The sequence below is a fragment of the Geotrypetes seraphini genome, chromosome 13 (genome assembly GCF_902459505.1).
Source record: "Geotrypetes seraphini chromosome 13, aGeoSer1.1, whole genome shotgun sequence".
Lineage (NCBI taxonomy): Eukaryota > Metazoa > Chordata > Amphibia > Gymnophiona > Dermophiidae > Geotrypetes > Geotrypetes seraphini.
Genome location: NC_047096.1, coordinates 54940729 through 54961491, shown reverse-complemented (window position 1 = coordinate 54961491; position 20763 = coordinate 54940729). Strand labels below are relative to the sequence as shown.

The 20763-nt window shown below is 48.5% G+C and overlaps 1 protein-coding gene across 3 annotated transcripts in view; it reads right to left on the bottom strand.

The window, feature by feature from the left end:
* CCDC15 (coiled-coil domain containing 15) overlaps positions 1-20763 on the bottom strand; it is a 97671-nt gene that overhangs the window by 57928 nt on the left and 18980 nt on the right. For all 3 annotated transcript variants that reach the window (XM_033918272.1, XM_033918270.1, XM_033918271.1), the window contains exon 3: positions 5267-5482. In XM_033918272.1, coding sequence (XP_033774163.1) covers positions 5267-5482 — 216 coding nt within the window. The remainder of the gene's footprint in view (positions 1-5266; positions 5483-20763) is intronic.

The window sequence follows — 20763 nt, the reverse complement described above, 5'->3', positions numbered from 1 at the left end:
GGAAGAGGATACGGCAGTGGTGATCCACGTGGGGACAAACAATGTGAGCAACAGGAACTACAGCAGGGAAGGACTGAAGGATGAGTTTCAGATGCTAGGAGGGAAGCTGAAGACCAGAACGCCGAGGTAGTGTTCTCGGAGATCCTGCCAGTACCCAGGGACGACGAGAAGAGGCAGACAGAGCTGCAAGCAGTCAATGCGTGGATGAGGCGCTGGTGTGAGGAAGAAGGATTCCACTTCGTGCACAAATGGACGATATTCTGGGGCAAGAGCAAGCTATTCAGGAAGGATGGACTCCATCTCAGTGGACACGAAATGAGGCAACTTGCAAGCAACATCAAGAGAGAAATTGAGAAGTTTTTAAACTAGGAAGAAGGGGAAAGCCGACAGTCGACCAAGAGTTGATGATTCTGGAACTGGTATACCCAGAGGATACTATGCAGGAAGATAACAGGCAAGAAAGAAATCCTGACAGATCGAAAGGGACACAAGAGGGAAGGAAATGCAAGAAAGTAACATCCCGCAAACTCAAGTGTATGTACACGAACGCAAGGAGACTAAGGAATAAAATGGGGGAATTGGAAGCTATGGCACAAAAAGATAACCTTGACATCATTGGCATCACAGAAATATGGTGGAACGAGGACAACGTCTGGGACACTGCGCTACCGGGATACAAGCTATATCACACAGACAGATTAGGTCAAAAAGGTGGGGGTATTGCCCTATACGTCAAAGTGGTAATTAAGTCTACCAGAGAGAACACGCTGGAAGCGAAAAATAAGGTAGGGTCTCTATGGGTCAAAATTCCATGAACAAATGGAACCAAAACGAAGATCAGCATCCACTACCGACCCCCAGGGCAGTCCGAAGAAACTGATGGAGAAATGACGGACGAATTTCAACGCAAATGCAAGGGAGGTAACGTAGTTATCATGGGTGACTTCAATTATCTGGGGATAGATTGGAACCTAGGCACCTCCGGCTGTGGTAGGGAGACCAAGTTCCTGGATGCTGTAGGCAAATGCTTTCTGGAACAACTTGTCAAGGAAAATACTAATAATAATTTTATTTTTATATACCGCCTAACCAAAAATGGTTCTAGGGCAGTGGTTCCCAAACCCTGTCCTGTGGGACCCCAGCCAGTTGGGTTTTCAAGATATCCCCAATGAATATGCATGAGAGAGATTTGCATATAATGGAAGCGACAGGTATGCAAATCTCTCTCATGCATATTTATTAGGGATATCTTGAAAACCCGAATGGCTGGGGGTCCCCCAGGACAGGGTTTGGGAACCACTGTTCTAGGGGGTTTACAACAAATAAGCACAAGTCATACAGTGGAGAGTACAATTTAAAAGGAAAAAACAATTCAAAACAAAATACAATAAATAAGAATTGGGCCTACAGTAGAAAATATGATTTAAAAGAAAAATGCAGTTTAAAAGAATGGTTCTAAGCGGATTACAACAAATAAGAACTGACCATACAGTAAAAATACAATTTAAAAGAAGATACATTGCATGACGGAAGCATGGAATTATTAAACGAGAGGAAATGCAATTCTGGACTTAATTCTAAATGGATTACGAGGACCGGCACAAGGTGTAGAAGTAGAAGGGACACTGGGAAGCAGTGATCACAATATGATCTGCTTCAACCGGGACACAGCGACAAAACATCGATCCAGAACGATGGCCACGGCAACTAAATTTCTGAAATGGGAATTACGAAGGGATGCGACTTATGGTGGGAAAGAAGATTAAGAAGAGGATAAGCACTGTAAAAACGCTAGAGCAAGCATGGTCCCTTTTTAAGGACACAGTCACCGAGGTGCAAAATCTATTTATACCGTGTATCAACAAGGGATCCAAGAGGAAAAAGAACAAGGAACTGGCGTGCCTCATTGTAGCGGTGAAGGAAGCGATCAGAGACAAAAAGACTTCGTTTAAGGAATGGAAAAGGACAAAAACGGACGAACAAAGCACAAACAACATCAAAGCAGGTACCATAAGGCAGTAAGAGGGACCAAAAGAGACTACGAGGAAAAAATAGCCAAGGAGGCAAAAAACTTCAAGCCATTCTCTTGATATATTAAGGGGAAACGACCCGCGATGGAAGCGGTGGGGCTGTTTAATGACCATGGAATAAAGGGAGTGCTAAAGGAGGACAAAGCCATCGTCGACAAACTGAACACATTTTTTGTGTCTGTATTTACCGAAGAGGATATACACAACATACTATATGCTGGAAACGAAGACGGGAAATGACAGGGCTGACGATCAGTCTAGAAGAGGTATGTAGGCAGACTGATAGGCTTAAAAACGATAAATCCCTGGGGCCGGATGGCATCCATCCGAGGGTAATCAAGGAAATGAAAGGGGCTATAGCTGAACTGCTTCAACTAATAGCCAATCTGTCGATCAAATCAGGAAGGATTCTGGAAGACTGGAAAGTGGCGAATGTTACGCTGATCTTCAAGAAAGGTTCAAGGGGTGATCCGGGAAACTCAGTACCAGGAAAGATAGTAGAGGCTCTGATAAAGGACTGCAACATTGATCACCTTGACGGACAAGATGAAAATGGAAGACAAAATAGCTGGCATAGTAAAATGGAGGGAGTGGGGAGAACCAAGACATTTTTTAAAAGATATGTTAGCGATAGGAAGAAGTGCAAAATTGGCACTGTGAGACTCAAAGATGAAAGGAAGGAATATATAGAAGTTCATAAAGATAAAGGCATTCAATTTTGGTCTCCTTATCTCAAGAAAGATAAAGCGGTGGTCAAAAAAGTTCAAAGAAGAGCGACCAAGATAATAAAAGGAATGGAACTCCTCTCGTATGAGGAAAGACTAAAAAAGTTAGGGCTCTTCAGCTTGGAAAAGAAACGGCTGAGGAGGAGATAAGATTGAAGTCTACAAAATCCTGAGTGGAGTACAACGGGTATAAGTGGATCAATTTTTCACTCCATCAAAAATTACAAAGACTAGGGGACATTCGAAGTTATAGGGAAACACTTTTAAAACCAATAGGAGGAAATTTTTTTCACTCAAATAATAGTTAAGCTCTGGAACGCAGAGGTTGTGGTAAGAGCAGATAGCGTAGCTGGTTTTAAGAAAGGTTTGGACAATTTCCTGGAGGAAAAGTCTGTTATCGAGAAAGACATGGGGGAAGCCACTGCTTTCCCTGGATCGGTAGCGTGGAATGTTGCTACTCCTTGGGGTTTGGCCAGGTACTAGGGACCTGGATTGGCCACCATGAGAACAGGTTACTGGGCTTGATGCACCATTGGTATGAACCAGTAAAGCTATTCATATGTAAGGCAGAACCCCCGAGTTTCTTGGCGCTTTGGAAGATCTGAAAAAAAATAAATAAATAAATAATACAGCTCCGTGAAAGAATAAGAACTGATGGTCCTGCGAGCCAACATCAGGCAGGAAGGCGAGGTATAGGCAGTTTGAGACAAAATTTTTTAAAAAGTGACAATATACTTTAGCACTGTCCGTACCGGGCTCCGTGGATGACATCATCCACATGTGAGAATATGCTGCCTGCTTGTCCTGAGATAATTCTATTTTTAAAAAGCCAGATATCTTTGGAATATTTAAACCTAAATGTTTTATTCTCCTCCCACCTGAAGGGGAAAGCCCCTTGCCATTCTTTTTGAGAGCAGTTAATTGAAAGTGGAAACAGATGGGATTCAAAGTGTATACATCCTATGTTTCAAAATGTGTTCAGAGCTATGAAATTAGCAATCTAGCAAGCATTGGATTATTTAGAAAGATAATAAAGACATGGAGGGGCATAATAGAAAGGAACATCTAAGTCTGTTTTCGTCCAAAGTAAAAAAATAGCTTAGGACACTTTTTCGAAAATTACATTCAAATTTTTTTTGTTTCGAAAATTGTCTAACTATCCGTCCTGCTGATCTGATCACCCAAGCCGCTAAATCGTCCATCTTTATACCACATTTTCGTCCAAGTCAAAAAACGCTAGAACAAGCCCTATTGGATGTGGGAGGGGTCTGCAAAGTGATGGACTGAACACCCAGACATGGCACCTAATTAGTGGGGTACCTCACAGGGTATTGATGTGAACTTCACAAAAAGGGTGCCATGTCTTCATCTCACTACAGCTCCCTTATAGGGCATGGTGAGCCCCCCAAACCACCTCAAGAATTCCCTAGACCCACTTATCTACCATCCCCAATAGCCCTTATGGCTGCATGAGTCACTTATATGCTAGTAAAAAAGCGTTTCATTATTAATGCAGTGATTACAGGGGCTTATGGGCATGGGTCCACCTCTTTATTGGTCCTTAACCCAACCCCAAGATGGTTTAAGAAGCCTCTATGCAGCACGGCTAGACTTTCCTATGCCAGGCTGCCAGGTGATGATGTTCTGGAGGCACAATTTTCAAGTTGTGATTAATATTTTTAGGGGGGAGGGGACAGTGATCACTGGGGTAGTGTGTGGGGGTCTGTATTATGTGTTTGCAGTGCTTATTTGGTCACTTTAGGTGGGTTTTTGTGACTTAAACCAAAGTCACAACATCCAAGTTCTGTCGATCATGTGCTGTATAACTTTCAGTTATACATACAATACGACTAAGTCTAAGCCTGCCCATGTCACGCCCAAATCCGGCACTCAACGCTCCTCCTGACACGTTCCGTTTAGCTATGGTCGTTCAACAGCACTATGGAGACCTAAGTCGTTTATAAATACGTCCAAAACCCGGTTTGATTATCGGCACTTAGACGATCATCAGTCAAAAACGTCCAAGTGCCAACTTAGGCCAGTTTTTGGACGTTTTTCTCTTTCGATTATGAGCCCCATGATTATTTCAGAAGTACCTTGATTAAGGTTGATGTTAATGATAATGTAAATGTATATTACTTGCTGATGGTTATTTTAGATGTACCTTGATTAAGACTGATATTAATGACATTGTAAGTGTATACTACCTGTAGATAGCATACTTTGTTATAGAAAATATTATATATTTTAATTGTAAAATGCTTGGAACCTTGTTGTTAAGCAGGTTAGAAATGTGGAATTAAATTAAATAAGGCAAGGCAGGTAAAAAGCAAAAAATCTAGGGAAAAGCCCTGAAAATGATTGCTTTAGGCAGAGGCACATTGCAATAGAGCTAGGTGTGCAGAGAAGTTGGAAAAAAAATAATCTACCAAACCCAATAAAGGTATGATGATACTATTTGGCCAACTTAATAAGCTCTACTTCTAGAGAAGCAGAGAATTAAGGACTCACAGTTTTTGCTTGCTGTTGGAATAACTCATATTTTGTATCATCTTCTTCGGGAGCTTCTTCCATATTGTCACCAAGGGGCTGTGCAGAGACCCAGGAAGAACCAAACATGCAAATTGTAGGCTCTGATGTACTTCGGTACACACAAATATTTCTTTTTGGAGTCAAGTGTTTTGCAACTTCTGAAGACCGTTTTACTACAAGTCCTTCTTTTTCAGCCTAAAAATATAAATAAAATAGAACTCAGATCCATTTACCTAATTTTCCATACTTTACCAAAATAAAAAATATTACCGTATTTTCACGCATATAACGCGCGCGTTATACGCGTTTTTACCTACCGCGCATACCCCTCGCGCGCTATATGCGTGAGCGCGGTATACCAAAGTTTTAAAACATAGTTCCCACCCCGCCCGACGCCCGATTCACCCCCCCAGCAGGACCGCTCGCACCCCCACCCCGAACGACCGCTCGCACGCGCTCCCATCCGCACCCGCATCCACGATCGGAGCAAGAGGGAGCCCAAGCCCTCTTGCCCGGCCGACTCCCCGACGTCCGATACATCCCCCCCCCCGGCAGGACCACTCGCACCCCCACCCCGAACGACCGCTCGCACGCGCTCCCACCCACACCCGCATCCACGATCGGAGCAAGAGGGAGCCCAAGCCCTCTTGCCCGGCCGACTCCCCGACGTCCGATACATCCCCCCCCCCCCCGGCAGGACCACTCGCACCCCCACCCCGAACGACCGCCGACTTCCCGACAATATCGGGCCAGAAGGGAGCCCAAACCCTCCTGGCCACGGCGACCCCCTAACCCCACCCCGCACTACATTACGGGCAGGAGGGATCCCAGGCCCTCCTGCCCTCGACGCAAACCCCCCTCCCCCCCAAGAACCTCCGACCGCCTCCCAGCCGACCCGCGATCCCCCTGGCGACCCCCACGACCCCCCCACCCCCCTTCCCCGTACCTTTGGTAGTTGGGCCAGAAGGGAGCCCAAACCCTCCTGGCCACGGCGACCCCCTAACCCCACCCCGCACTACATTACGGGCAGGAGGGATCCCAGGCCCTCCTGCCCTCGACGCAAACCCCCCTCCCCCCCAAGAACCTCCGACCGCCCCCCAGCCGACCCGCGATCCCCCTGGCGACCCCCACGACCCCCCCACCCCCCTTCCCCGTACCTTTAGTAGTTGGCCGGACAGACGGGAGCCAAACCCGCCTGTCCGGCAGGCAGCCAACGAAGGAATGAGGCCGGATTGGCCCATCCATCCTAAAGCTCCGCCTACTGGTGGGGCCTAAGGCGCGTGGGCCAATCAGAATAGGCCCTGGAGCCTTAGGTCCCACCTGGGGGCGCGGCCTGAGGCACATGGGCCCAACCCGACCATGTGCCTCAGGCCGCGCCCCCAGGTGGGACCTAAGGCTCCAGGGCCTATTCTGATTGGCCCACGCGCCTTAGGTCCCACCAGTAGGCGGAGCTTTAGGATGGATGGGCCAATCCGGCCTCATTCCTTCGTTGGCTGCCTGCCGGACAGGCGGGTTTGGCTCCCGTCTGTCCGGCCAACTACTAAAGGTACGGGGGAGGGGGGGGGGGGGGTCGTGGGGGTCGCCAGGGGGATCGCGGGTCGGCTGGGGGGCGGTCGGAGGTTCTTGGGGGGGAGGGGGGTTTGCGTCGAGGGCAGGAGGGCCTGGGATCCCTCCTGCCCGTAATGTAGTGTGGGGTGGGGTTAGGGGGTCGCCGTGGCCAGGAGGGTTTGGGCTCCCTTCTGGCCCAACTACCAAAGGTACGGGGAAGGGGGGTGGGGGGGTCGTGGGGGTCGCCAGGGGGATCGCGGGTCGGCTGGGGGGCGGTCGGAGGTTCTTGGGGGGGGAGGGGGGTTTGCGTCGAGGGCAGGAGGGCCTGGGATCCCTCCTGCCCGTAATGTAGTGCGGGGTGGGGTTAGGGGGTCGCCGTGGCCAGGAGGGTTTGGGCTCCCTCCTGGCCCGATATTGTTGGGGAGTCGGCGGTCCTTCGGGGGGGGGGAGGGATGTATCGGACGTCGGGGGGGGGCATCAGGCTTTCAGGATGGGGACAGACCTTCAAGGGGGGACAGTGCACGGAAGTCAGGGGGGGTGAACGGAGAGTCGGGACAGCGCACGGAAAGTCAGGGCGGGCGAAAGGAGCGTCGGGCAGCATGCGCGGTATACCCGTGAGCGCGGTATATCAAAGTTTTTGTGCAAATCATCGTGATTTCTGCGCGCTATATCCGTGTGCGCGTTTTATACGGGTGCGTGTTATTTGCGTGAAAATACGGTAATCCACAGAGATCCTATATCTCATTAAAGATAGCTGTCCCTTCCCATGGGATTGTGTCTGTCCAAGGTCAGAATTAAATTTTAAATTATCAACATCTTTAATATTTTATAATAACACTTGCCAGCCCTTTTCAGATATATACTTATATAGCACATAACCTTCCCCTGACATCAGCTGCCATATTGCCTCTTACAATTTACAACCGCTTCTACAGCTCAGCTCCAATGAGGCGCAATATGGAAAAAGGTACACAGAAACAAACTTTCAGCTCCTGGCAAAAACATTTAGAAAGAAAATGTCTACAGAAGTTAGAGAAGGCTATCAATATATGGAACTCAAAAAGACCAAATTATGGCATTTAACATTATACAATGTGCCTGGTCTGCAATTCTTCAGCAGGCAATGTTAAACAGTTATCTCCCTCATTGTCAACAAATCTCTGCATTTCAAATATCTCACAATACAGATCTAGTGAAATTTTGGTTTTATCTACAATATTAATTTTTTTTCTTGAGTCCTGCTCAACCAGTTTTGATATATCGTTTTATGCCTTCCTACTGGCAGTTGGAAAGAGAATTCATAAGACTTGGCTGCCCTTTATTCATATGAGTGCTCAGGAAGAAAATTATTTTGAGATTTAAACACCTCTCTCAAAAGTTCAAGGCAAGTTGCATTGAAATAACAGTAGAAATTTTCCTCTCTGCAGAGGGCTCACAATGTACCTGAGGCAATGGAGAATTAAGTGGCCTACCTTTAAATCCAGCCTTCAGCCCTGCAAACCAGCAGCAGCCCTACAGAAAGGCTGCCTGCACTAGCCAAACCTGCTCCTTCTGAAAAGAGGAAGTTTTATAATGGGCAGGCCAGGCCAGAGGGAAAGGTAGAAATGTTTGACCTAGAATGGTGTTCAAGAGTGTACTAGGCTGGTTCAAAAAAAATCAAATTCATGGGACATGACATCCACAAGTCTATTTTTGTTCTATGTCTGACCACTGTTAATTTGCCAAATTATAAGACTTTTGGTGAATATTTAGAGGTCATTCAACAATTTTTATTTAATACATAAAATGCAAGTACACAATTTATATTAAATTTCCATCTAAACCTGAATTGTGAGCAAATGCACATGGACAGAAGTTCTGAAAATAGGCTTCTTGGCCTAATGAATTACTACACATTGTTCAATGTTCAGTGTTGACTGGTAACTAATGTCATTATACCACAGTAAATACAAAATGCTTGTTATGTGTGAATGCTGAACGGGAGTCCTACATTCAGTTAGCATTCATCAGTGTGACTTAGGAGCAAGTTGAATAGGTCTTTCTCTTCTGAGCAACAAGGTGAAGTAGGAGCTGCTTCTGTTCCTCATTCAGTGCTCTTTCAGTGGAGTTGTTGACTACTATTGTTGATAAGGCTGACTGCTTCAAATACTGGTAGTTTAGATCATCTCTCCACTTTGAAGGATCTTTAACCAGAAATTGTTGAGCCTTTTCTTCTCCATTTGTATCAAGAACACCAAAGACATAAGATTTCTTTTTTTTTTTTAATTCTTTATTCATTTTATATTTTACATCAAGTGCACAGAAAGTAACAACAATTAATTTAATATATCACTTGAAATTCCACAAATTTTCTCATTAAATAAGATTTATTCCCTTCCCTCCCACCATACTAATATCAAATATTACATATAATATAATAAATTCTTTCTTTCCCTTCATAACAAATTATGAAAATCAAAAACCCACCCCCCTCCCCATTCTTTCATTTATGTTAATCAGGGAAAAATGATATCTATTCATTACAATAATTTATTAATGGCCCCCCACACATCCTGAAATTTATTAAAATATCCTTTTTGAACAGCTAATGCTCTTTCCATTTTATAAATATGACACACTGATCTCCACCAAAAACTATAATTCAATCTGTTCCAATTTTTCCAATTATACGTTATTTGCTGAATGGCAACTCCTGTCAGAATCAGTAAAAGTTTATTATTTTTGGAAGATATTTGGCTCTTAGCTCTCATAGACATGCCAAATAAAACTTTTTTTTTATACTTGATGCCAGGCCGATGGGACCAAGTGACTCGGGAGGGCAGTTGAGACATTTCACCAAATTTGTGGATTGTGGAAGCTGAAGGTTTGTCACCATCTTGGACTTTATTTCATTGCTCAGTCTGTCATTACTAGCCAAATTTCTGACAAGCACCACAGATGTCTGGTGAATGTTGTTGACGCAGCCTTGTTCAGATATTTCTGGAGTTCTGAAAGCAGAAACAAGTCATTGAGTGGTGCTTTTACAGGAAGAGGTGCTTCATGCCAGTGGCGAATGTAGATGAAGCTCTTTGGCAGTATAAGACAACTGCTGCTGGAACAGAAAAGCACAGTTACTTACCGTAACAGGTGTTATCCAGGGACAGCAGGCATATATTCTCACATGTGGGTGACGTCATCTACGGAGCCCCAGCGCGGACAGCTTTTCAAGCAAACTTGATTGAAGTTTCAAGTTTGCTACACTGCACTACGCATGTGCATGCTTTCTTGCACACTAGAGGGCGCATCCCCACCTCGTGGTCCTCAGTTCCATAACCAGCAAAGAAGCCATCCCCGGGGAGGAGGGCGGGTTGTGAGAATATATGCCTGCTATCCCTGGATAACACCTGTTACGGTAAGTAACTGTGCTTTATCCCAGGACAAGCAGGCATGATATTCTCACATGTGGGTGACCTCCAAGCCAACCAAAAAAGGGCAGGTGGGAGGATGGCAAGTTAGGAAAACAGATTACGTAACACCGACTGGCCAAACCGGCCGTCGCTTCTGGACAAAGTGTCCAGACAGTAGTGGGAGGTGAACGTATGAACCGAAGACCAAGTGGCAGCTTTACATATGTCCTCCACAGGAGTAGACCGGAGGAAAGCAACAGAAGCTGCCATAGCCCTGACCTTATGCCCCGTGACTCGACCATGGAGCGTGAGACCAGCCTGAGCATAGCAAAAAGAAATACAAGCAGCCAACCAGTTGGACAAGGTGCGCTTGGAAACAGGATGTCCCAACCGATTAGGATCAAAGGACAAAAACAATTGAGGAACCTTCCGATGAGACTTGGTACGTTGGAGATAAAAGGCCAACGCCCTCTTACAGTCAAGCGTGTGAAGCGCCGCCTCACCAGGATGAGAGTGGGGCTTCGGGAAGAACACCGGAAGAACAATGGACTGATTGAGGTGGAAATCAGACACAACCTTAGGCAAAAATTTAGGATGGGTACGAAGAACCACCTTGTCATGATGAAACACAGTAAAAGGTGGATCCGCAACCAAAGCCTGCAGCTCACTAATCCGACGAGCGGACGTGAGCGCAAGCAAAAAGACCACCTTCCAAGTGAGAAACTTAAGATGAGATTTGTCGATAGGCTCAAAAGGAGGCCTCATCAGTTGAGCTAAGACTACATTAAGATCCCAAACTACAGGAGGAGGTTTCAGAGGAGGGTGAACATTCACGAGACCCCTCATGAAACGAGTTACCAGAGGATGAAGAGAAAGAGACCGACCCTCGAGATGCCGATGGAACGCCGCAATGGCACTGAGATGCACCCGAATGGAAGTCGTCTTCAGCCCAAACTTAGACAGATGTAACAAATATTCCAGCACCGAAGACACTGGAACCGAACTCGGGTCCAGATAGTTCGAGGAACACCAGGATGAAAATCTTGTCCACTTCTGGGAATAACAAAGCCTAGTCGAGATCTTGCACGAGGCTTTCAAAATCTCCCTCACAGACTGAGAAACAGGAACCGAAGTCAAGGGGAAAGGAACCAAGCGGTCAGATGTAAAGACTGAAGATTGGGATGTAACAGCGAACCCCGGCTCTGAGACAGCAGAGAGGGAAAAACAGGCAGAAGCAGAGGCTCCCTGACACTGAGTTGAAGGAGCAGGGAGAACCAGTGCTGCCGTGGCCAACGAGGCGCAATGAGAATCATAGTGGCTCTGGACGCCTTGAGATGAACCAACGTCCTCAAGATCAGAGGGAAAGGAGGAAACGCATAAAGGAACCTCCCTCCCCAGTCGAGAAGAAAGGCGTCGGCCTCGAGACGGTCTGGAGAGTACATCCGAGAACAATAGAGGGGCAGTTTGCGAGTCTCCGGGGAGGCAAACAGATCCACCTGAGGAGTTCCCCAGCGGTCGAAGACCTCACGCAGGACCCGGGAGTTCAGCGACCACTCGTGCGGCTGGAGAAGACGACTGAGTTTGTCTGCCAGACAGTTCCTCTCTCCCTGAATGTAAACCGCACGTAGGAAGATGTTCTGGGAGACCGCCCATTCCCAAAGGCGCAGGGCTTCCCGGCACAGGGACCAAGAGCCCGTTCCCCCCTGCTTGTTCACATAATACATTGCCACCTGATTGTCCGTCCGCACGAGGACTACCTGATCGTGTAGCAAGTGGCAGAACGTTCGAGCCGCCAGAAAAATGGCACGAAGCTCCAACACATTGATGTGACAAAGACGGTCCTCTGCCGACCATAGACCCTGAGTCCGCAGACCGTCGAGATGAGCCCCCCACGCGTACTCCGAGGAGTCCGTGGTCAGAACCTTGCGATGCGGAGGAACGAGAAAGAGCAAACCCCCTGAAAGATTGGAAGAGTTGGTCCACCAACGGAGCGAGCGTCTCAAAGAAGGAGTCACCGTTATCGGACAAGAGACTGGGTCGCGATCCTGACGCCACTGCGAGGCCAAGGTCCACTGAGGGAGCCTCAGATGCAACCGGGCGAACGGAGTGACGTGGACCGTAGACGCCATGTGGTCCAGAAGCATCATCATGCGCTGAGCTGATACTGCGGGCATCAGCGCAACATGGCGACTCAACCGAAGTAGGGCCTCCAACCGAGGAGGAGGGAGGAACGAACGGAGGCGAACCGTGTCCAGCACGGCTCTGATAAACTGAAAGGATTGAGCCGACCACAACTGAGATTTGGGAAAATTCACTTCGAACCCCAGACGTTGAAGGAAGATGATAGTCTGTCGGGTCGCTGAGATAACTCCCTCCCTGGTCGATGCCTTGATCAGCCAATCGTCCAGGTAGGGAAAGACCTGTAGCCCCCGAGATTGCAGGGCTGCAGCGACTACCACCATACACTTCGTGAAGACTCGAGGGGACGAAGCCAGTCCGAAGGGGAGGACCCGATATTGAAGGTGCAACTCCCCCACCTGAAACCGTAAGAATTTGCGGAAGGCGGGATGCACCGGAACATGAGTATATGCTTCCTTTAAGTCCAGGGAGCACATCCAATCCCCTTCCTCCAAAAGAGGATACAACACCGGAAGCGACAACATACGGAACTTCTCCCGGACCAGGAACTTATTGAGCTTCCGGAGGTCCAAAATGGGGCGTAAGTCCCCGGTCTTCTTTGGGACCAGAAAGTAACGGGAGTAAAAACCCCGCCCCCGTTGGTCGGGGGGTACAGGTTCCACCGCCCGAAGGCTCAACAAGGCCCTCGCTTCCGCGAGAAGAAGAGGAAGTTGGGCTTTACTGAATGGGTAAGCCCCCGGCGGATGCTCCGGCGGCGTGGCTGAGAAATTGAGCGAGTAGCCCTCGGAGATAATCCGGAGCACCCAAGCATCTGATGTGATCCCGGTCCAGGCCGCATAAAAGGCTCGGAGCCGACCCCCGATAGGAAGGGGGTTCGGTGAGAGTGCGGAGGAGGCCCGCCCCCATCCGCACATCATGTCAAAAAGACGGCGCCGGCTTGGACGCCCCCTGCGCCTGAGGTTTTTGTTGGCCTCCCCTACCCTGTTGCGGCGGGCGCCGGGGCGGAGGTCTAGAGAAGGCCGGCGTGGACTTCTGCAGGTATCGCCTCGGGGGGGGGGGGGGGGGCGGAATGGCTTCTGCGGCGGGGCCCGAGGTTTAGGACGGACCAAGGAGGCAAGGGAGCGCTCCTGTTCCGACAGACGTTTGGTCGCCGCCTCCAGGGACTCATCAAATAATTCAGAGCCAACACAGGGTAGATTGGCCAGACGTTCCTGCAAGTTCGGGTCCATGTCCAGGGTACGTAGCCATGCCAGCCAGCGCATTGCCACTGCAAAGGCGGATACCCTGGAGGCCAGTTCAAATGCGTCGTAAACAGCGTGAAACAGGTACAGACGCAGCTGAGATAAGTTGGACATGAACGTGGCAAAACCCTCCTTGTGGGAATCCGGCATGACCCCTTGATAACGAGGCAAGTCTTTGACCATGCTTCGAAGATAAGAGGAAAACGTAAAGGCATAATTGAGGACCCTGGTAGCCATCAATGAATTGGAATAGAGGCGACGACCAAACTTGTCCAGGGTCCGCCCTTCCCGTCCGGGCGGGACCGCCGCCGAGACCTTAGAGGGCTGTGACTTCTTCAGCGCCGACTCAACGAGCAACGACTGGTGAGACAGTTGCGCTTTCTCGAAGCCCTTACATGGGATGGTCCGGTACTTGGACTCCATCTTAGAAGGCACCGCTGTGACTGTAAGAGGGGAGTCCAAATTTCTCAGGAAGGTCTGGTGGAGGACCTTATTGAGAGGCAGACGAGGAGTTTCTTTCAGGGGAGTGGGCAAGTCTTGTTCCTCCAAAAACCCCTTCGTGTACTGGGACCCAGCAAGCAAGTCCAGGTCCAAAGCACGTGCCATATCCTGCACGAATTTTGAGAAGGAAGAGGGCCTTGCAGGCGGGGAAGGAGTTCGCGAAGTCCGTGCCGCCAAGAAAGAGGGGGAGGCCTCGCGGGAATACCGAGGCTCCCTACCAGACCCCGATCCCCAGGAGGCCGTACCGAGCGACCTCGAAGGGGTCGGGGACCGCCTATGCCCCGAGGAGCCCTTGGGGGAAGTCCCCGGGGTATGAGGAACCGAGGCACGTCCCCTCCGCCTCGGCGAGGAGTCTCTCGAACCCCTCCCCACGGGGGACCGGAAAAGCCTCGGATTGTCGAGGCGGAGCTCCGAGACACGCAAGGTCTCACCCCCGGTCGGCGAGGAGCGACTGCGTCTCCGAGGAGAACCCCGAGAACGCTTGGGCTTCCTTGGCCGACGCCTCGCCCGAGGCCGACCCGAGGGCGAGGAGCCCCTGGAGGACCTCGAGGAAGAGGACGTGGAAGAGATCCTCCTAACCCGACGCACCTTGTCCCGAGGCCTGACACTTCTCTCAGGCTGGTCAACCGAGGTCGAGGTCGAGGGCAAGGTCGGGGTCGAGGTCGGCAGACCCCCGGGGGCCGAAGCCGAGGGCACCGAGACCGAGGCTGTCGACGCCGGGGCAGTCGAGGCCGGAGCAGTCGAGGCCGAAGCCTGCTGCAGGTGCGCGAGGGCTCCGGACATCTCCGAGGCAATCAGCGCTCGGAGCAAGTCCTGGAAGGCCGGAACCCCCATCATGGCTGGCAGGTCCGGGGCCGAGGGGTGCTCCCTGGAGGGCGACCTCGGTCTCGAGTATTCCCTCGGGGCACTAGACTTTGCTACTTGGGGCGGGGCCGAGGACGACCCACCCGCAGTCGAGGAGCCCGAGGATGGCTTCTTCGCCGACCCTGGAGGCGAGGATGGAAGGGAGGACTTACCCGAAGCAGGCTTGGTCGAGGCAGCAGGCTTGGAGGAAGTCGAGGGTTGCGGCGAGGTCGAGGGACTGGAGACCGAGGTCGAGGCTGGGGCCGAAGCCGACGTCGAGGCCTTCCCCGCCGCGGGGTCCGCAGAGAAGAGCTCCGCCATCCGGGCACGGCGTCGGCGGAGCGCTCTAGTCTGAAAAGTTGAGCACCTATCACAGGACTCCGTAGGATGCTCAGGACCCAAACAAATCAATCACCACCGGTGAGGATCGGTAATCGAAAGCAACCGATCACACCGGGTGCACTTTTTAAAGCCCGTCAAGGGACGGGACATGAAAGCCGAAAAGGCCGGGAACGAACGATGTCCCGCGGCCGCGGCACCCAGGAGCCCCCAGAGCCGAACGGAAGAAAAATAAAAGTTTTTTTTTTTTGACGACGAACGACTGACAAAGTATGAAAAACAATAACAAAAGCACAGCGACCGAGCGAAAAGACCCAGACGCGGTGTCAGAAGGCAAAAAAATTACTAGCACAATTTCCACAGGGCTTCTGGCTCCGCGGAAAAAACTGAACTGAGGACCACGAGGTGGGGATGTGCCCTCTAGTGGGCAAGAAGGCATGCACATGCGTGGTGCAGTGTAGCAAACTTGAAACTTCAATCAAGTTTGCTTGAAAAGCTGTCCGCGCTGGGGCTCCGTAGATGACGTCACCCACATGTGAGAATATCATGCCTGCTTGTCCTGGGATAATATCTTAATACTATAGATGGCCTTTGCCATCCCTCGTACATAGTGGAAGGCCCTAGGATCTCAAAATAATGGCTTCTCTTTATCTGCATCCGGGCAGCTGCAGATAAATTAGAAAAATTAAACAACTCAAGAAGCTCCTTGTTGTCTTCTCTTGGATGTGATGCATTCAAGGCTGTTTTGCAGAAAATTGCAATTTCTTTCCAAAGGACTGATGTGTCTGCATCAAACATATTGTCCACAGCAACCTCATACAAATCCTGATCTATGTATGGTCAATTTTGCTGAAATGTTTTGAACACCGCAACATCTGGTCCTCCTCTAACTTCAAACAGTTGGGTGAAGATGTTTCCAAGCACCAGTTCCATTATATATCGACAGGTGAGCTAACTTTTATCCTACTGATGATTCAACAAAGGTGCAAGCACCATTATTCCGGCCTGTATTACTCACAGTGGTATCAAACATAAGTCCTGGGACTTATCTCCGAAGACTCCACTCATCCAGTACTGTAAGGCAGGCTTCACCTTGCTGTTTGTCAGTTCTATGGTTAATTTTTGGAATTCTAAGCAACCTCTTTTCTCTGTTGGCAGTGACAAGTACTGCAATTCTGTTGACCATTTCTTTACTTCCAGTAATGGTCAGGAAGAGTTTTCTATCCCAATGCAGCAGAAATTGAGTTTCTGTTGTTTCATCAAGGAATTCATCCTTCAGAATGGCTGCCTTCTTACAGTTCTTGCACTGTGAACATCGGAGTGAGTTTCTTGACAATGTCATTTCATTTACATCATGGCCAAGTCATGGCTTTGGCAACAGCACCAATGACAAATGTGGTATCCCTAACTGGCAAAATTAACACAATCTAATGCTCCAGCAACTTCAGGATGTGCAAGATGTTCATCTTTGGCTGCTTTGACTGAGAAATGAGAACTAAAAAAAAAGGGATTCTGCAGACTTCAAAATCAACATCTGAATTTGAACAACCAGCAGAGAGTGAGAAGGACCCCAAGAAGTTGATCCTGAAGCTGAAAGTGAGAAGATGGAACTTTACCTGAACATCAAGATGACCAAAATCATGACTACCGCCAACAAGGAAGTCCACATAAAGATCAACAATGAAGATATAGAAGTGGTTGACAGCTTCATTTTCCTTGGGTCCCCCACTGATCACAGTGGCGGTTCGACGGCAGGGATCAAACAACGATTAGCACTGGGCCGTGCAACCTTTTTGAGCATTGATCAAATATGAAAGTGCAAGGACGTCTCAATCACCATCAAAGAAAGACAGATCACTGCCACTGTGTTCCCAATGGCAACATATGACATCAGAAAGATACTGCGGGTCACTTTGGTATATGACCAGTAAATGCCCTGGTACAAAGACAGCTATTGGATAGAAACCTCAGTGGCGGGAAGAATAAAGGATTGGGACAGTCTCACACAGTTGGTCGTGAGGTGTGGGAAAGGTAATTTCAAGTGTATGCAAGAGAAAAGATTGGCGTTGGTGTGAAGAGACTAAGACAGCCGGAGTAAGAGTCTATGGAAGACTCATGTGCATACCTAGGCTGCCCTGAATCAGGTTACCGGGATCAGTCTCCTTGTACCTTCCTGCACTAGAGAGAGACCACGTATGAGATTGTACACTGCCAGAGAGTAACTGCAACACTGGTCAAAGGGCTGACAGCTGTTTGTGCTGGCATGCATCCTGCCCAGGACCGATAACAGCCGAGGGTCAAAAACAGTCTGACACCCTGCAGAGCGGATAAGGCTGATTCATTTTCCAGGAAAGGAAGCATCACAGAGACTTTCCTCTTTCTCACTGGTGAGCAGATATACCTTACAAAAAGCAAATCCAACGGAATCTGCGATAGCGATGCAGTGCTGCACTGTACTTTGGAGCCGGAACGGCATTTGTTTGATTTGGCCAATGCAGTTTGTATATATAAATTCACTAGTAGGTGCTACTTGGAATAGTCAGTGGTAAAAGGAAGCAGGGGAGACCAAAGGCCCATTGGCTGGATACTATAAAGAATGACACAGGAACAAACATCAAGCAATTCAAAGAAGCCATGGAAAACAGGGAAGCATGGCAAGGACTGGCCTACAGAGTATCCAAGGGTTGGATGCAACTGGATAGTAGCAGTAAACTTCAGCCATATTCTTGGAATCAGATAGTCCACTAGTCAGAGAGAGAGAGAAGTAGCACTTGGCTGTGTAGAACTACTAACAAATTACATTTTCTGCCTCTACTTTGGCTGCAAACTTACTAAATCTTTCTTCTCACGCTCTCTATCCATCCTCCATTTTTGCAAGTATACCATCAATGCCAGCCATACTGCATGATGAAACATCTTGCCTCTGCATGATTAGAAATTGTCAGTCTTCTTTGATTTTTATTGTGATTATTGGTTGGGAGATGTGAACTGGACAGTTTATCATTGCCCTTCCCTAGCAGCCATACTTCAGCACTGCTTCTAATCTTTGACATCTTTACTTCTTAGTTTTTATCCTAAATTGCATCAACAACTTGGTTTTCAACTACCTATTTATCACTAAGGAAAAATTATGTTCTTACCTGTTAATTTTCTTTCCCTTAGACGCAGCAGATGAATCCAGAGACCAATGGGATAGCACACATCTACCAGCAGGCGGAGATAGAGAAACTGAATAACAGGTGGTCCTATTGGCTGGCACTCCTCCTGTATCTCCAGTATAGCTCCTTGCCCAAGCATCCGTAACCATCAATTGGCATAGCATGTAAAAAACTTCTTTCCCATAACAAATCTCAAAAGGCAATAATACAGAATACAACCCTCAATAATAACAAACTTCGAAAGTTGCAAAAGAAAAAGCCGACAGACAATATCCAGAAAGGGTGGGGCTCTGGATTCATCTGCTGCGTCTAAGGGAAAGAAAATTAACAGGTAAGAACATAATTTTTCCTTCCCTAGCAACAGCAGCAGATGAATCCAGAGACCAATAGGATGTAGCAAAGCAATCCTCAATCTGGGTGGGAAGCAAACGCCGCCTCTGCAACAACCGAAGCACTAAACGCATCTACCGCATGCGCCCCCACATCCAACCAGTAATGCTGAGAGAAAGCACTCTCGGAAGACCAAGTAGCAGCGAGACAAAACTCTTCCAAGGAAAAACCCTCTGGACCAAGTCCAAGAAGTAGCCAGCGCTCCGTGTGGAATGGTCATGAAGTTCTTTCGCCAACCGCTTCCCTGCCATCAAGCAAGCGTAAAGAATGTCCTCCTGGACCCATCGAGCGATGGAGGCTTTAGACGCCGCCATATGTTTGAGGCGTCCCTTGAAGAATACAAAAAGGTGATCTAAACAACTAAAAGTCAATAGAAACCTTGCTCGCGGAGAACACTACGCACTTTAAAAAAATGCAGTGAATAAAAGCACGGCTCCCCATTTCTCCTCCCAGGAAGAAGGAAGGAAAAGTGAACGTGTCATAAAAGAAAGGATGACACCTCCTTAGAAATAATTGTGGTACCGTCCGAACTGATACCCCAGATTTTGGAAATCAGAAATAGGAATCCCCGCTGAACAAGGCCTGCAACTCGGAAAACTGCAGAGCCGAAGCCATGGCCACAAGAAACCCCATGTTCAACGGCACAAGGAGGAAATGAAGCCTTCGGCAAACTGCGAAGAAGCCGGACAGGGCTTTCTAAGAGGTGTACGAATATACCGTACTCCGTGTAGGAACTGAACTAATGAAGCTGAGAAGGAAGCGAAGAGCAATATACCTAGCCCTTGTAACAAGCTAAGAATGGCACTTGAAGCTAAAGGGAATTGAACGCTAAGCCCCCGGCAATACACCTGTGCCAAAAAGGAACTCTGGAAGGGTGCAAATGTTGAGAAGTATCCAAGAAAGGAAAAACCTCCAAAATGAAGCAGAAGCCACAGGTGAAGACGTCTGTAGCGCCGGGATAAGAGAAGAAACAACCTGCTTCGCATAACCCTTACACGTCAGTCATGACTTCTCAAAAGCTAGGTCATAATACCAAAGTAGTACGAATATCCATGTTGATCGGACCCTAGGTGAGCAAATCCGGAGATACCAGGAAACTCCTTAGTCCGGCTGTCGAAAGACTCATCAGATCCGCATAGCAAGAGACTCTACAAATACTGTGCCCGGAAAGCGAGCTTGAGATGGCAAATCCAAGCCATCATCAGCCAGGGGAAAACACTGAAAAAGAGAAACCAGAGGTGAGAAAGAAGCCACGCTGCTACCCCCTCTAACTCCCACTCCCTGTGCCCACCGAAGAAGCTAGGAAGCATTGAATTGTGAGACGAGGCCATGAGGTCTAGTTCCAGGAGATCTCACGTCCATAAAAAGAGCTGGAACGCCTGAGCCAAAATTCCCAATATCCAGGATGTAGAAGATTTCACTATTACTAACGTTTACACTTTCTAGAGCGTACACAGCGCTGTACACTGTAACATACAATAAATGGGCCATGCTCAGATTTTGCGGAGAGAAAGTCTATCCAAACTCTTTTCCTGACCCATAAAATGATCTGCCAACAGAAGAGAAAGATGAGGGTCCACCCATTGAAGTAGAACAACAACTTTACCTGGCAACTTAGTAATTCACCTACTGCCCAAGCTGTAGAGAAATACCCCCATCATAATACCGACTGAAAGGACCCTCAGCGGCATTCCGGAAGAATGGTCTGAAGCTCCAGAAAGGTAGCCTGACCATGCTCAAGAGAAGAATGAAAAAGTACTGAGTCGCCCCCTAAGACCAGACTCCTGGAGCAGAGGATGGAAGGCACTGAGCCCCCCAACCCGACAGCCCGGGATGTTTGGTGGCCATGAGCTAGTCCAGCAAAGACCGAGGCATGCCTTTGAAAAGAGAAATCTCGCTGAGCCACCAAATCATACAGAGCGAGGCATGAG